The following is a 19,074-nucleotide window of genomic DNA, read 5'->3' on the forward strand; positions in this document are numbered from 1 at the left end:
TAAATGAACATATAGCTGAATCCTATAGACAGGACATGGCTATTCATGGAGGATGATTCCTGCTACCAAACAGTCATGTGCTATGTGAGGTGTTTTACTATGACCACAATTGTGAGTCTAGAAAAGAGATTTTTCTATTAATAATGGCCATTTTCAACAGTCACTAATAAGCCTTTCCTGAATGCTAAAATGAGATTGTTTCCTTATATATTTGATTTGTATCACACTGGCTTGGGAACTCATTATACTTTATCAGTAGTAATAATTATGCATTAAATCTCACCAGTCTTTGGGCCTCCTATGATAGATGTTTAAGTTTTGCTCAACCACCATGTGAAACTGAGACTACTGAAATTAAACTTGTGGTATTTTTAAAAATTGTTTTATTTCATTTTGTATAATTGGTACCAACAGTTTTTGGGAGTATACTGCACCAAATTTAGTGCCTAGCAGCTATACCAAAATTTTCAGACAACTGTCTGGGCTTTGTTGTCTATTTAAATATGCTCCCTACTACTTCCAAGCCATATTGATGTTTGGAGATGTATACTTCCTTGTTATAAAATAGCCATAAATTAAGACACTTAGGGAGAAAATTCACAGTACTGACAGAAAAATGTCTGTCCCTGTCCATCAAGAACTATTACCAGACACCATCTGCAAGAGAGTTTCCAATTAGGGAATATTTCCAGTCACATTTTTTCAGAATCCAGCAGTATTGCCCTACACAGGAGAACCCTCCTGCACCATTAATCTACACTCAAACTGTTGGGGTTTTTGTCTAGGTCTGACACAAACCAAACACCACAGATAGATTAGCTAGAGTAAAGTTTCCATTTCTCACCACATGTCAAGGCAGGTGGAATATTCTGTTGAACCCAGGAGAACATCTGGAGGTCTGTACCACAAGGTAACCACTTCGTTGGAGTATGTGTGGCTAGGGACGGATTTTGCTCTTGCAAGACCTGTGGGTTACATGAAACGTAAAGAAGTTTAATGGGCATTACTAGAACAAAGGAATTTAAATTTGAATGTTCATAGCTTTAAAAGGTCAATGTACTGTAATACAGAACAAATGCAGTGTCAAGGTTACTAGACAGGCTGAGGAAAGCATTCCCTGGTCTACCTGTTTCAAGCACATGCTAATAACCAATAAGTCATTTACATTTCCTTAGAAAGCATCTTAAATCTAATAAAATCTCAGGAGAGTAAAATATGATTCATAAACTGGTAGGTATTACACAGAAGCTTAGAGATCTCCTTGCATTTCCAAAGGATGCTTCATGGAACTCTAGTTCTGAGAGTTAAAAGTAAGTGTTAAGAGAAAGGGTTCCAAGGTCAAATATCTGAGAAAAGATAGTTTAAAAAGTTAAAGAGGTCTCCATACTGCAAGACTTTCAGTGCCCTTAATTTTTCAAATGTGTATTATGAATCTGCAAGAAAAGAGTATGACACTTTTCTCAAAGGGTTATTCCAACTTCTTTTAGTTTCAGTGTTCAATCAAACACTTGCTGGGAAATGCTTACTCAGGAAACTCATTTGAAAACCAATTTAACAAATAATTATAAAGGAATAATTAAATAAATTTAATACATAAAGATGGTGAGATAGAATATAGTAAATTAAAGTGTTTTCTAATAATTTTTTAAAACTGGGAAAATGGTCACAATAATATGTTAAGTGATAAATTATGTGCAGTTTGACCTCACAACCATAAGTACTTATGCTAGGAAAAAGAATGGCACAAAATATATTTGAATGCTTTCAGCATCTGGCTCAGGAATATAAGATTTTCCATTTTTTTAAGCTTTTCTATTTTTTTCCCAAATTTTCTACAATGAACATATAAATTCCTTTAAAAGAAAAATCATAAAATCTAAAGATGTTATTTTTAAAAGAAAAAACTATTTGTGATAGCTTTCTATCTAGCTATGTTCATTAATGACAAATGCAATTTTATTTAAATCACTATGATGCTTAAAGCACATAAAACATTTTTACAGTGAACCTACCATAACATAATCATTTTAATGTTCTGATTTTTCCAATTTTTATGTAGTACTTAGGAACATGACTTTTCTTCTGCTTATTTCACACTGATATTCTCTTTCCTGTACTATAGGCAAATGTTGAAATTAATAGGACAGCTAGTGAGACAAAGAAATTCTAATTAATTCAACTGTAGTTACAGTCACTCAATTTTTCTACAATGCAGTTTTTATAATAAAAATGTCATATTATAAATTGGTTAATGTCTGTAAGTATTCCATATTAAAATGTACAGCTTATACATGCACCCAACATACACACACACACACACACACACACATATATGGTTCCGCACCTTTTCTCAACATGAATGGAATAACTATTTTTGATAACAGATTTCTATAATAACCTCTACTTCTTTTCTCTGTAAGGTTTGTCTTATCTCTATTCAGGCAAAACTGAGCAACAGCCAGGACAACGAGGATGGTAAAATGTTTCCAGAATTTAGTAATCCCATCAAAAGGTTTAGTTCCTTCAGTTCCTTAAATGAGCATATTCCTATACAGAGGCCAAGGAGCTAAGCACAAGTTCTGAAGTTGGTTTTGACTAGTTCCATATGCTATTGTCAAGTCAAATGGTATGCCAAAAACATTCAGGCTGGATTCCCTTTGTTTTCCTGAGGCCCTGTTGATAGAAAGTAAGGCCAGAGGGATAGGGGAATGAAAAAAAATCTGAGATTTTCTTTGTCAGCTCAGGCCAGGCTAGTTATAGAAGACTGTGATATTCTCAGTTTTAAAAGGAGAACAAGACCTCAATAATGTAGAACTGGTACAAATCAAAAGAGTTTTATGTGCTTTTGGGTCAGTAATGTTTAGGCTGAATATAAATTTGTACAACTGGTTAAATATTTTTGGAAAATATAAACAGGGCATGCTTTTTGCCTACATTATTTTCCTCCTTCCCACATGTTTAGGTAAAGGATGGCCCAAATTCCATTTCACAGGGGCCACATAACTTTTAAGCAACAGTAAAAATGAGCTTGCTATATCTAACTTCAATGTGCTCAGTTTCTTAATATGGTTGCATCATAATGTGTCATATTAAAGGATGTTTATATTTTTAAGATACATTATTCTACATCACTTGAGAAAACCTCTTTCATCATCTCACTTTAATATAGTCAATTAAAACATTTCTTGTGAGAAGTGGCCTATAAATTGACAAACTAAAGGTTTTACCCCAAAAATACTCCGGTTCAATTAAAAAGATAAATCCCAAAACTTTCAGGGAGAAAGCAAATTATTACAACAAAGTGACCCCCCAAAAAAAAGAGTATACCTCAAAGTAGGAATATATAACTACATTTTTTATAAATGTTTTTGGTAAATACATTCTTATGCATTTATACAGTTCATGTATCAAAACACACTTTACTCATGCAAAATTTATTGAACTGCATCCTCCAGCTGAAGGAAAACTGTAGGACAGGATTAATTAGCACAGCATGTGTGAAAGCTTTCTTTCTGTTCCTTGTCAGTTGCTATGGTTGCACTGCAGGAAGAGAGATACACTACCTTTTAGAAGGATGAAGTTCATGGGTTACTATCAAAACTTCTTACGTTGATGTTTAGTTTGAATTAAAAGTCAAAAAGCAAAGTGAAATGCTAACCGATGAGCACAGGTTGCTTACAGGGTTGTTGCTTTGGCTGAGTGTGTGCATATAAAAGGGTACATGTTCCTATGGGCAATGAAAATAACTTGCCTCACAATTCAGAGTACTCAGTTTTAAGATGTTATCATCTCTAACTAATGAAAGACACTACAGTAGAGTAAAAAATCTTCCTACTTGAGCCCCACTGTCAGTTAAAGTTGGGCCACCTGGATACTAGCTAGAAGAGCAAAATCTTGGAAGCTTTATAATTAACGTTTCACCCAAAGGAAAGATTCCTTCTCCTATCTCTGTCAGATGTTATCCAACGTGTCGTTCTGCCCTCTGTCAGGGATGTGGAATAAACCATGCGGTAGTGCTTCCTACATCTGCCCTAAGCAGACCAGTCATCCAGCATCAAGAAGTGGAGGCACTTCAGGCCTTATCCTAGCAGCTCTCAGCTTCAATGGATATGGCTAACCACTCCCCTTCTTTTAAGTTTACTCCCTTGATCTGTCAGATAAAGAAGAGTTCACAGGAGTGACTTGGGCTCCTTCTGGGATCATTCTTTATCTGCCCCTTGACTGCTGGTTTTAAAGTTATTATATTCAAACCTGTGTTTTCTCAAATGTATATACCATGTAGGTAACTGTGGCTAATGCCATGTTTTAATGTCATCCACAGGTGAGTTTTACAAGATTTGTCTCCAGCTCATACTTGTCCCTGGGCTTCAGATTTGAGTCAACTGAATTCCTCACTAGCGGTAGCTGCAAGGATGTCCCATAGGCACTCAACACGACTCCTTACAGACATCTGCATTGTTAATACAAAGAATATGCCATGAGTCCAAGAGCAAATGCATTTTACTAATAAGTTGTTTTAGGTTCTAAAAATAGCATAGTTCTTTCAGGTATACACAGATGTATATAAGATTTTTAATTCCATGCATTTCTAATTATTATTTCAAATTCCAATGCATCTTTGTTGCACATGGTAAAGTTGATTACGGATTGAGTGGTTCCTCTAATTCTATGGAGGAAATTGCTAAATTTAGGATAGACAATGCTTTGACATTGGAACTGCTTTGACAAAGGAACTGAGAAAGGAACTGAGAAAGAACTGGAAACACTGACTTCTTTCTTACTAAGTAGAATAATGGCAAACGCTAGATGAATTTGCATAGTTCAACAAAAATATGACATAAAGGAATATCTTTCACCACTTAAGTCTTTCTAGAGAATATGCCACTCTTTCATGCTTATCTGTGGTTTCATTTTACATTAGAGCAACTTCCACACCTCTTTGAATATACCCCATTTTCCAAACTGATTTTTAACCAGATTGTTTAATCAGAAAAAGAGTGTCTTGCCCTTAGTTAATACCAAAATCAATCTCTCTAAGAGAGAGGCTCCTTTTTTCACAGCTTGACTCCAAACAGACTTGAAATTCTTCGGTAATATTTTACCATTTGACAGTTGCTGGAAAGGGAGAGACTTCTCTATTCCAGGAGCCAGTCTATGGAGTATGGACAGAGGAAGGCTTTTATATTTCTTTCCCATTCCATAGTTTTGGGAACTGGCCAGGAATTTTTTTTCATATAAATTTTTAATGGAGTCCTCTCCCTCCTAGAGGATTATATTAAGTAGCTTATGATGTGCTAAAGTAAAAATTCTTTATTGCTGTTCTTAGAGCAATCAATAAACAAACCATCAAACAAATCAAAACAAGTATTTTCTTCTGGTGTTCTCCAGAGTTCTTTAACCTCTTCCCTCTGTACTTGACAAGTTTCCTGGACGATCTTATTTACTCCTGTGGCTTCAGTTACTATCTGTATGCTGATGATCTCAACTGCATATTTCTAATACCAATCTTCCCCTAAAACTTTATATTTCCATATAAAAAATATCCACTTAGATCTTCCATAGGTATCACAAACATTTCTCCTGTCCCCAATCTGCAACCTCCAGTATTCCATAACTCATCATCAAACATCACCATACCTCCCTTCACCAAAGCCTGAAGTCTTATGTCTTTATAGGCTCTGTCCACTTACAAAATTACAACTCAATAGATTTTATTTTATACTTCCCCATTTTTCTCCCTCCTCCTTATGTCTTTCTCATCATCACTTGCTGGATTGTTATACTAGCCTCACATTTGTCCATGGCAAAGAGTTATCAATTTCAAGACATTATAGACAATAAGTGATCTACATTTATTGAAATTAATTCTATTGAAAATTAAAGTTTAATTGGAACATATTTCAATGTGAATAATAGTAAAAAGATTTAAGTGCTCAATCTTTCTCTATAAGCACTATGAAAAGTGTACAGCCTTCAAATTTCCCTGCCCCATATTTGCCATCATATGAAGCAAGAAATATGGACATTTTGAGGACAGGTCTATTTTTTTTATTATATGTTTAATATCACACAATGATGTTTAAGGTGAAAAAAAAGTTTTGAGATTATAATAATTATAATATCCTTTTCTTTCCTTCAAATGAAATATATTTTTGTTTCTATCCAGACTTTTATTTTAATAGAAGCTACTCTTTATAAGATTCCAAAGTCCCTTAAAAATGTTTTGATTAGCATTTGTCAGAGTCTTTCAACTGAGTTAGACTAGTCTTTGAAAATAAATTCTAATAAAATGAAATTAAGTCCAGAAGACATTTAAACATGGTAAGACAATATTTACTTTTGCTCTGATTTAATTATCTTTGAATTTTTTTTAAAGTTAACAAATTATGCTTAATTTCTGTCTATCTTAAAGGGCACATATTTTTTATACCTTTTATATTAAGTAACAGAAGTGATCATAATGTTTTCATATAGATATTCTAAATAAGAAATGATATATTCAAAATATAAATATCATACATAGGAAGATTTTATTTTCCATTTTGTATAGGAGATTAAAAAGAATATACTTCTCTGGGAAATACAGCTATAACTGAAATGAACAGATGTGGTGGTAAGACCAATGAATCAGAATTCTTTGGCTGCCTACCATACGAGAAGCATGCTTTTGTTGTCAGAGTATTAGCCTATATACTGGAAGACTGGTGATACGAAAAACTAAACTAATAGTGGTTCTAACACTAACTAGTTAGTTGTGTCTTCTTAATTAAGTCACGTAAGCTCTCTAACTTATGTGTAAATTAAGGGGCCTGAGATCAGAGTAAGCAAACTATGGTCTGTGAGCAGGCTGTCTCTGGAAATGAAACTGGCTAGAACACAGCTTCCTCCCATCATTCATATATTGTCTAGGGCTACTTTTGTGCTAAATAATAGAGTTGAGTAAATAAAAGAGAAACTATGACCCATAAGGCTACAATATTTAGTATCTAGCCCTCTAAGAAAATGTTTGTTGACCCACGGGTCACACTAAGGAAACATTAAAGTCCAAGTTAGTGATACAAAGAAAACGTTACTAAAATCCTTGCTCATTATATGTATTAAGATCATATATGCTCAAGTTCTTAAAAAGCCCTTGTAAATAATTCTACCTCAACAATCTCATCACATCAAATCTGTTATTAGCACACAAGGCTAATACAAAATCATTTTCAATACAGTATATGTGAATATATCACCATTTTCACAGTCCGCTGGCCTACATTTTCTAGTTTCTGCCTCTCAGTTAATGAAGTTTGTAATTGTCATTCCAATGCTGGATGACAACACAGGATAGGAAGTGAATTTCATAACCTGACTAAATTGGCAATTCTGATCAATTTCCATATACATGATTAGTGTCCAAATTTTAAAAATTAAAGGTAAAACATACTAAATGCATGAGAAGACTCTAAGTTTTAAATCAAGACATCATATTCAGATCTTTTAGACCATTTGCTTATAAATATATATTAATATATACCAAAATATTATATGAGTATGTACTTGTATGTGTTGAAGAGAGATTACTTACTGAATAATGTCAACTATAATTAGGTCAAATAAGGTAAGCATAGTTATGGTTTTATGTCAGTGGTATGTTTTATACTTAATAGGAAAGAAGCCAATTTATAAAGATGAAATTATACATACACAACATTTGAAATGACAACATATGCTCCCATATGATTATTAGTATTCCAGCTTAACAGATGGGAAACTAATCTATTTCAGGTCATACAGTAATAAATGACTCTGCCAGGATTTGAATGTAGACAGTGCCACCATCTTCCCAGGAAGATGGGCATCTGGGAACAAACGTGGTCCTGGGATGCAGCTGGGAAGTAGCTCAGACTAAGTGTGTCCAAGGTCCAGAATGGTGACAGGTCAGTCACCTGAGAGAAAGAAAGGGATGAGGTGAGGACAGAGATGGAGGGGTGATAGGAAAGAAGTGAGGAGAACAAGCTGGTTTTACTGCAAGGAAGTTCCAATATTTTGAGTGAACTCAAGAGAAGATGGCTGAGGTCCAGAGAGCCTCATAGAACAATTGGACAGAGCCCTCAAGGAAAGGAGCAATTAGATAAGGAAGTACTCCAGAGAAATGCTCAGGAACCTTCAAGTTAGGGGCTGGTTGCTGAAATGAGAACAATTTTTACCTGCTGTGTTTCAAAGTGGAAACTGTCAGAAAACAGTGGCCCAATATTTTCATAAACCTCAGACTTGGGTGTGGTTAAAGCTAATCTGAAGGATAGGTAATAACACCTAAAGAAAAAGTTCTTCAGAGGTACCCTTACTGAAGGGAATTTTTAAAAATATTTCATGAGATGAAAATAAGCATTTACTTCAAACTTGAACTAAGAGGCTTTTATGTTTTTAAAATAGTAAATGTCCAACTGACAGTTCAAATGAATGAGGCAGTAATTGAGCCAATTCAAGGGAAAAAAGGCTTGGATCATTCTGAATAATTACAATATTTAAAAAAAATTTGTATAGTTGCAGCCCAATTTTTCTGAATTATATTCTCCCTGGCTCTTGGTTTTTTTCTTTTATCATACTGTTTAAGCAGAAGTCAAGTTATATTTTGGGCTCTTAACAATGTATTCAATGCAGGATTTTAGATTTACAATTAGAGGAAAATACCTACTAATAGACAGGCATATGCTTACTGCATTTTGATGATTTTAAAGCATGTTTTGGTGAACCAGTGACAATCTTGGTTGTCTTAAAATTGGGACTTGGGCATCACTAATGTAGTAAATAAATAAACTTCAAATCTCCAAAAGGAGGTATACTGAGCATTGGGGAAGTATCATCAAAGATAGAGTAATAACATGAAATAAATATATGTCACAATCACTGCAGAGATGAGCTTTGTGCTGGAAAGGACCTAACACAGTCTGTATCTTCTGTAACACTATCATTTCTTGTGAGAAGGAAATCAATGTCCAGAGTTCTGTCCGTGCTGCCCCACTTCATCAAATCCACTCCTTCCTGTCTCCACTGCCCCTGCCATGTTAGGCCCTCAAACTTCTTCTTGGGTCTTAAACTAGAAAGAGCACCTTGGTCCCCCAGCCAGCATGTCTGCCTTCCCATTCCTTTCCCATTCCATGCAGTGTGTAAGAGCTTCCTCTCTGGGGTCAGATGGGACCACAACTCACAAGCTGTGTGGTTTGGGGCAAGTTGCCGAACCCTACCTTCATCTGTGACATGCACGCAGGAACTTCCCTGCGTAGTGTCTGTTTGCTTCTCCTGATGCAGTCTTGCCCACCGGCTGCCCACTCCGTGTTTCCCAGGGTCTGACCTTAATGGGCCCGTAGAGTCCTTGGTCCCATGGCCTCAAGCTGCATTTAGCCAGTGGGGGGAACACTGACCAAAGATCACAGGGAAAGAGAAAAGAGCGGTTGCTGTATTTGTTCCCCAGGCTCCTGACCAGCTGGGCAAGGAAGTGGCAGTGGCTAAGGCCTCCCTTGGAAGGCTACCACTCTTGCTCAGTGGCTTCCAGAATCAATTTCTCTCTAATCCTACAGCAGAGAAGGGAGTGGTAAAGGTTCCCTGCTATCGCTAGCCTGCCAGGGCTTCACATCTTTAACCTAGCCCATGGTTTCATCAATAGTGCCTTCATCAAACTCTCCTGAATCACCCTGCTGGAGTTGCCCTCTGTTTCCTTCTGGAACCCCAACACAATGAACACGCTCATGTGATATTTGTGCAAATTCAATGAGAAATGCATGGAAAATGCATAATCATGCACTTGGTATATATGGCACTCAATTAAAACACCATTTAATCAGGTCACTTCTCTGCTGAAGAGCTTCATGGATCCTTTGGGCCTTATCCTGAAAGTCCAAACTCCAAGGAATAAAAACCCCTGCTACTACTCCAGCTTTGTTTCTTTGCATTCCTTTCTATGTTATAGTCAACTGTTAGCAGTTCATCAAATTAGCTGTAATTCTCTGCTTTCCCATCAGCTGCTTTGCACAGTATGGTCTTTCATCTTGGAAATCCATACTCAGTTAAATGAACTCCTACATGTTCTTCAAAACCATACACTGGCCAAGTTCTCCAGAGCTTCCTTGACTTGCCCTCCCCTTCCAGGTAACAAGCCTTCCTCTGTTCTCTAATTCATGACAGCCCTAAGCTGGCATGGACACCCCAAGCAGTTTATTCACATGCCCACTCCCACCTGGCCCACACAGGATGACGGTGTCCCTGAAAGGAGGCCCATGATTCATTTGCCTTTGAACCTCCAGCCCTTGGCATGGTGTCTGGCCAGTCTATTGTTGGACCGACATGTGCAGTGAGGACAGCCACCTCCATGAGCCCCTGAGACAGGGCTCCTACAGCAGGGTCATGTGTATGTCATCCTGGCCACAACAGGGAGAATCAGCAACCCCCCTGATCCAGAGCACTCTGCCTTTACCGGTCCTAAATGCTAGGACTTTGTGTCAGGACAGAAAATCTCTCCCTTGATTCTAAGATGTTAAAAACCTAATGTGAACAAAACTGAATCCCATAAAAGCTCATGATCCTTTCTTTTGGCAAGAAGTACACCCAAAAACATATGTTTAATCCCTTTATGATGCTCACATATATGTTAACAAAAAATACAAAAGATATATATATATATTCATACCATAAGGCTATTAATATACAAGCAACTAGCTCTCAAAAATGCAAGTGAACATACTTTCCTAACAAATTCTATGATTTCTTAAACTTTGTCTAACATGATATTTAAAATTTAGATAAGTGAAACCTCAAGAATTAATCAATCTCTTCTCAAAATTTTTATGTAACACCTCATTTTTTTTCTGCTCACTTGGCAGTAAGCATATGAAACTGTTTTATTTATCTTTTTATCTCTGTTTATCTCTCCATCTATATAAAAGCTCCTTCTGAACAAGGATCATTTCTTACCACACCCCACCTCTTCTGCATCCTGACATATCACCGAGTCTTCTTTAAAATGTAGTACTTAGACAAGACCAAGTCTGTCTAATGCTTTTTCAGATAGGGGATCTATTCGCCTCTGCTTACTAGGACCCCAGCCTATGAACTAGAGCACTCAGGTGTGTTAAACGAGCTTAGAGCCCAATTATGACAATATCAGGTGTCTGATTCTGCATGGCACCTTAGCTGCCTCTCAAAAAGTTAACTTAAGCATAGGAATAGGTATGCCCAAACCTGGGATTTTTTTAAAAACCTTGATGAACAGAAGCACAGAAGCACTTCAAAGCTTCCAGCTATTCAGTTTTACTGAAGGAAGAGACCTGAATTTACCGTTGAGGCTAACTGCAAGTTAATGGCAGTTTTTGTTATACAAATGCAAAGCTAGTCCCTTCCCATTGTTCTGGAGCAAGCTGTGAGAGTAACCTAAATCTTGAAGTTTCAAACAGAGCAAAGGGTTCAATGTAAACTAGGAGCATGTTTTGGCAGACCTAATAGGTTTTTGTGGCTCTGAGGTTTGAGGAAGATGTTTGCTGTCTCAAAGAACACAGAGGCCACACACAATGCTTCTCCCAGTTCTCGATCAGACATTTTCAGGAACCCAGAGGACCAAAGAAACGGTAGGGAGAGCTGTTTTTCATCCCACAAAGGATGGAACCAATAGAGCCCAACTTACTGTAATGTTTAGGTCTAAATCTCACCAGGACTACTGCCACTGGGCTGCTGGGTGTGATTTGGTATAAATATTAAGTGGTATGGTTGTTTATTGGGGTGACAGGCCAGAACCCCTAGTCCTGTGGCAAAAGGATGGATGGTGAGCCCCAACCGAGATCTGAAATTGCTCCTCCCTGAGACCTTAAATGCTCATGAAGAAGAGACTTCCCCTTTCCGGATCCTTGGGGCCCAAACACCATGAAGCATACTGCGGTACACTCACTTCGGGGAGAGAGAAGCCAGTCCTAGGCAGAGACAGATAAGCAGGAGATGAACAGAGAGAACCCCCTCTCCCCACACTGAGGAGGGGCCTCTAAGTTCTGAGCACAGCATTTCCAACAACAGCAAGTACAGCATTTCCAACAAGAGCAAGTGGCACCCCTGGGCTCCCGTGAGCTGCCCTGTGCCACCTCAAATGCTTCACCTTCCTAAAATCTTGTTGGAAATGATAGCCTGGTATCATCCATATTATAGCAGCCAAGGGAAGTACCTGTTTTGCCCTTGGGCAGATGGCAAAGGAGGCCAGAATGGCCAGTGGGGAGCCAACTGTGCCATCAGGCCCATCAGAGATGGTTTTATGGTGGCATCAAGATGAAGAGCAGAGCGCAGAAACATGAGGCACCTGATACTGATGTAACAGGACAATATCTGGAGTACTTGGGCAAATTAGCAGGGCCCACAAGGAGGAGCCCCTGTGGGCATCACTGTAAAAGAGCAAGCCCTAAAGAAACTGAGGGGAAGTGCTCCAGGCAGAAGGCACAGCCTGTGCCAACATCCTGGGACCTCCCAGGGACAATGGGGAGGCCTGTGGTGGAGGGCAGTGCACCCAACATGTGCTTTGGAGTACCCATGCTTCCTGTACCCTCCCCACGTGCCCTTCTTTGCCACTTCCCACATCTAACTCTAGTCCCACCCCATCCTCAAAATCCCTCCCTCAGTCTCAAGCTCAGAAGTCGTAACTCCATTGTGGACTTCTCCAGGATTGAGCAGCACCCCCTGACCTGTCACCCAGCACTATACCTTGCAGCGCTGCAGTCACTGGAAGTCTGCAAATCTATTGAGGGCAGAGGCAATGAAAGTCCCCAGCAGAGGGCACAGAATGAGTAATGTGTCACTGAGTCAACTGTAAAACTAAACTTGGAAGTTACTGGGTATGTTTCAGAAGTTTCTCAGTGGCATTACTCTAGGCATTTAGCCTAAATTTAACACACAAAGATTTATGAAGTCATACACTGTAGCACTGTTTACAGTAAAAGACTAAAAATGACTTCAAATTCCAGGAGAAAACTAGCCAAATAAATTATGGTAGAGCTACAAACTGTGCCAACAAGGCTGATACACCTATGGGTAGTAATATGAGACCTCCTACAATACACGGTTAAGGGAAAAGGCAAAATAAAGAACACTGGGCACATTAGGTACAGTGCGTATATAAAAATACATGTTCAGAAATGCATATTACATTTCTGGAAAGAGACAAGAAACCAGCAAAGGTAAGTGACTGTGGGGAAAGGAATAAGGAAATGGAGAAAGAAACTTAATTTTCACGATACTCCATTTTTCACCCTTAGCAATGTCTATTAATGTGTGCACATGTTGCTTACTGTAAAAAAAAAAAAAATAAACCCACAAACCTTAAAAGAAAGAAAGGGAAAAGATCAAAGAAGTCCTCACCCAAGGGCATGCAGTTTTAGCAGCTCCTCTGCCCCACCTACACGCTAGCGTATTTTGACTTTATTTCTTCTTACTTAGTAGTGCAGGTCCTAAAATTGCATTCAGTTTAAATGACAGGCTTTCCTAGTGCTGGTAGTTGGCAGCAGTGACTTAATGACTGGGTGGAACAAGCCGAAATAAACTATTATTTAAATTTTCTCAAGAGGAGAGGATTAAAGATGGCGGTGTGACAGGCGAGACAGGGCTTCCTCCTAAAACCACATATAATACAAAAATATAATTAATACAACTAATCCTGAAAAAGCAACAGGAAAGAGGACTGTGCCTGATTACATACACTTGGAGGAAAGAGCAGACCCAAGCCCTTCCCCCACCCCAGCTCACTGGCTGGAGGAAGAGAAATGGAACAGGGAGGGAGTGGAGTCCTGGGACTGCTGAATACCTAGCTCTGGAGATCTGCTATGGGAGCATAAACCTACATTTCATGGTGCTTGCATGGTACTCTTGTGACTAGAGGGATGGAAAGCTAAAACACGCAGAATTCCTGGAGAGATTGAGATTACAGGCGCTTGTGGAAAGCAGTGATCCATATCCACTTGCTCTGGGACAAAAGAAAGGCGGGAAGTCTGAGAGATTTCCTAAAAAGTAAGACCTTAGCAAGAGGGCTGCTAAAGGGGCAAGGGCTGCACAAAGCTTACTGCTCAGGAGAAAGGACAGATAGACAAAATTGTCCAGGTGCACTCTGCCCAGAAGGTTGGGAACTTTCACGATCTTCAGGTGCCCCAGCTCCCTGGCTGGCTACACAGCTCCAAGGCTCCCCTTCATGATAGGCAGCCTACTGTACCTCTCTCCCAGCCAGCCCCACCTGGCTGGCAAACCGGGAAATGCTACCACTAGTTTCTCTCGGCATTAGGGCAGCCAGAGGGGAGACCTGTCTAAAGCAACTACAAACGCAAAGCATAGAGGATTATACCTCTGGTCTTGGCCCACTGGTACAGGCAGTGGACACAGGAATAGCAGCCGGGAAACAGGAACAGCACTTTTCTCCCTCCAGGCACCAATACAATTCCCCTGCAACCCTCGACATTGCTACAGGGGCTGAGCAGCTCCAGAGAGTAGAGCTTCTGGGCCCTAGAGGGTGCCAGATACAAACATGAAACTCCAAAGGAACCTGCTTCAATCTAAAATTATTAATACAACTACAGAGAAAGATTTAAATGACATCAACCTCATGAATCTTCCAGAAAGGGAGTTCAAAATAAAAACCATTAACATGCCAATGGAGGTAAGGAAAGATATTCAAGAACTCAGAAATGAATTCTGGTCAGAGATCCGATAGTTGAAGAACAAAATGGAGGGTATTAAAAGCAGATTGGATATAGTTGAGGAGACAATAAATGAAATAGAAACTAGAGAAGAGGAATACAAAGAAGCTGAGGCACAGAGAGGAAAAAGGATCTCTAAGAATGAAAGAATATTGAGAGAACTGTGTGACCAATCCAAACGAAACAATATTCCCACTATAGGGGTACCAGAAGAAGAAGAGAGAGAGAAAGGGATAGAAAGTGTCTTTGAGGAGATAGTTGCTGAAAACCTCCCTAATCTGGGGAAGGAGATAGTTTCTCAGGCCATGGAGATGCACAGATGTACCAACACAAGGGACCCAAAGAAGACAACACCAAGACATATAGTAATTAAAATGGTAAAGATCAAGGATAAAGAAAGACTGTTGAAAGCAGCCAGAGAGAGAAATAAGATCACATACAAAGGAAAGCCAATCAGGCTATCACCAGACCTCTCAGCAGAAACCTTACAGGCCAGAAGGGAGTGGCATGATGTATTTAATGCACTGAAGCAAAAGAGCCTGGAACCAAGATTATTTAATCCAGCAAGATTATCATTTAAATTTGAAGGAGGGATTAAACAATTCCCACATAAGCAAAAGCTGAGAGAATTTCCCTCCCACAAACCATCTCTATGGTGTATTTTGGAGGGACTGCCATAGGTGGAAGTGTTCCTAAGGTTTAATAGCTGTCACCAGAGGTAATAAAAGCACAGTAAAGAAAGTAGAAAAGCTAATTACTAAGCGAATGCAAAATTAAATTAACTTTCCCCAAAGTAAATCAAGGGTTAGACAAAGAGTACAGAATATGATACCTAATATATAAAGAATGGAGGAGGAGAAAAAGAAAAGAACCTTTAGACTGTGTTTGTAATAGCATATTAAGTGAGTTAAGTTAGACTCTTAGATAGTAAGGAAGTTAACATTGAACCTTTGGTAACCACAAATCTAAAGTCTGCAATGGCAAAAAGTACATGCCTATCGGTAATCACGCCAAGTGTAAATGGACTGAATGCACCAATTGAAAGACTTAGAGTTACTGAGTAGATGAAAAAACAAGACCCATCTATATGCTGCCTACAAGAGACTCACTTTAAACCTAAAGACATACACAGACTAAAAGTGAAGGGATGGAAAAAGAGATTTCAGGCAACTAATAGAGAGAAAGAACCAGGAGTTGCAGTACTTGTATCAGACAAAATAGACTTCAAAACAAAGAAAGTCACAAGAGACAAAGAAGGACATTACATAATGATAAAGGGGTCATTCTAACAAGAAGATAGAACCGTTAGAAATATCTATGAACCCAACACAGGAACACCTACATATGTGAAACAAATACTAACTAAATTAAAAGGGGAAATAGAATGTAATGCATTCATTCTGGGAGACTTCAACACTCTACTCACTCTGAAGGACAGCTGAACCAGACACAAAATAAGTAAGTACACAGAGGCACTGAACAACACATTAGAACAGGCAGACCTAACAGACATCTACAGAACTCTACACCCAAAAGCAGCAGAACACATTCTTCTCAAGTGCACATGGAACCTATTCAAGAACAGATAGAACACCAGGCCACAAAATGAGCCTCAGTAAATTAAAAAAAATTAAAATTGTACCAATCAGTTTCTGAGAACACAAAGATATGAAAGTGAAAATAAATTATGCAAAGAAAATGAAAAACCCCACAAACACATGGAGTCTTCACAACATGCTCCTCAATAACCAATTGATCAATGACCACATAAAAACAGAAATCAAACAATATATGAACACAAATGACAACAATAATTCAACACAACAAAATCTGTGGGACGCAGCCAAGGCTGTGCCAAGGGGAAAGTATTCTGCAATACAGGCTACCTCAGGAAAGAAGAACAATCCCAGTATGAGCAGTCTAAAAGCACAATTAACAAAACTAGAAAAAGAAGAACAAATGAGGCCCAAAGTCAATAGAGGGAGGGATATAATAAAGAAAAGAGCAGAAATAAACAAAATAGAGAAGAATAAAACAATAGAAAGAATCGATGAAAGCAAGAGCTGGTTCTCTGAGAAAATAAATAAAATAGATAAACCCTTAGCCAGACTTGTCAAGAAAAAAAAGGACTACTCACATAAACAGAATCAGAAATAAGAATGGAAAAATCACTACAGACACCACAGAAATACAAAGAATTATCAGAGAATACTATGAAAAATTATATGCTAATGAACTGGATAACCTAGAAGAAATGGAAAACTTTCTAGAAAAATACAACCTTCCATGGATGACCCACAAAGAAACAAAATCTGAACAGACCAATTACCAGCAACAAAATTGAACAGGTAATCAAAAACCTACCTCAGACCGAAAGTCCTGGACCAGATGGCTTCTCCGCTAATTTTATCAAATATTTAGTGAAGACCTAATACCCATTCTCCTTAAAGTTTTCCAAAGAGTAGAAGAGGGAGTTCTTCCAAACCCATTCTATGAGGCCAACATCACTGTAATACCAAAACCAGGCAAAGACACCACAAAAAAAGAAAATTACAGACCAATATCTCTGATAAACCCAGAAGCAAACACACTCAACAAAATATTAGCACTGAATTCAAATATACATCAAAAAGATCATCCATCATGATCGAGTAGCATTTATTCCAGGGATGCAAGGATGGTACAATATTTGAAAACCCATTAACATCATCCACCACATCAACAAAAGGAAGGACAAAAACCACATGATCATCTCTATAGATGCTGAAAAAGCATTCGACAAAATTCAACATCCATTCATGATAAAAACTCTCAACAAAATGGGTACAGAGGGCAAGTAACTCAACATAATAAAGGCCATATATGACAAACCCACAGCCAACATCACACTTAACAGCGAGAAGCTGAAACCTTTTCCTTTACGATTGGGAAGAAGACAAGGATGCCCACTCCCCCCACTCCTATTCAACATAGTACTGGAGGTCCTAGCTATGGCAATCAGACAACACAAAGAAATAAAATGCATCCAGATTGGCAAGGAAGAAGTTAAACAGTTCTGTTTGCAGATGACATGGTATTGTACATAAAAAACCCTAGAGAATCCACTCCAAAACTACTAGATTAAATTTCTGAGTTCAGGAAAGTTGCAGGATACAAAATTAATACACACAAATCTGAGGCATTCCTATACACTAACAATGAACTAGCAGAACAAGAAATCAGGAAAACAATTGCATTCACAGTTCCATAAAAAAGAATAAAATACTTAGGAATAAACCTAACCAAGAAAGTGAAAGACCTATACTCTTAAAACTACAAGGCACTCATAGGAGAAATTAAAGAAGATACCAATAAATGGAAACACATCCTGTGCTCATGGATAGGAAGAATTAATATTGTCAAAATGGCCATCTTGCCTAAAGCAATCTACAGATTCAATGCAATTCCTATTAAAATACCAACAGCATTCAACGAACTAGAGAAAATCATTCTAAAATTCATATGGAACCACAGAAGACCCAGAATAGCCAAAGCAATCCTGAGAAGGAAGAATAAAGATGGGGGGATAATGGTCCCCAACTTCAAAGTCTACTACAAAGCCACAGTAATCAAGAGAATTTGACACTGGCACAAGAACAGACCCATAGACAAATGGAACAGACTAGAGAGCCCTGATATAAACCCAACCATAAATGGTCAATTAATATATGATAAAGGAGCCATGGATATACAATGGAGAACAGTCTTTTCAACAGCTGGTGTTGGCACACTGTCAGTGACATGCTAAAGAATGAAACTGGATTATTGTTTAACCCGATACACAAAAGTAAACTCGAAATGGATCAAAGACCTGAATGTAAGTCTTGAAACCATAAAATTCTTAGAAGACAACAAAGGCAAAAATATCCTGAACATTAGCATGAGCAACTTCTTCCTGAACACATCTCTTCGAGCAAGGGAAACAAAAGCAAAAATGAACACATGAGACTACATCAAACTAAAAAGTTTCTGTACGGCAAAGGACAGCATCAACAGAAAAAGGCATCCTACAGTATGGGAGAAAATATTTGTAAATGACATATCCGACAAAGTGTTAACATCCAAAATATGTAAAGAACTCACATGCCTCAACACCCAAAAAGCAAATAACTCTATTCAAATGTGCAGAGGATATGAAGAGACAGTTCTCCAGAGAAGAAATTCCGATGGCCAACAGACACATGAAAAGATGCTACACATCACTAATCATCAGGGAAAAGCAAATTAAAACCACAATGAGATATCACCTCACACCAGTAAGGATGCCCACCATCGAAAAGACTAAGAGCAAGAAATGCTGGCATGGATGAGGAGAAAGAGGAACCCTGTTCCTACACTG

The 19,074-nt window shown here is 38.3% G+C and overlaps 1 protein-coding gene across 8 annotated transcripts in view; it reads right to left on the reverse strand.

Moving 5' to 3' along the window:
• CDK14 (cyclin dependent kinase 14) overlaps positions 1–19,074 on the reverse strand; it is an 835,688-nt gene that overhangs the window by 272,696 nt on the left and 543,918 nt on the right. For all 8 annotated transcript variants that reach the window (XM_073238870.1, XM_073238871.1, XM_037019857.2 and 5 more), the window contains one exon: positions 845–965. In XM_073238870.1, the coding sequence (XP_073094971.1) occupies positions 845–965 (121 nt within the window). The remainder of the gene's footprint in view (positions 1–844; positions 966–19,074) is intronic.

This window comes from Manis javanica, chromosome 6 (genome assembly GCF_040802235.1).
Source record: "Manis javanica isolate MJ-LG chromosome 6, MJ_LKY, whole genome shotgun sequence".
NCBI lineage: Eukaryota > Metazoa > Chordata > Mammalia > Pholidota > Manidae > Manis > Manis javanica.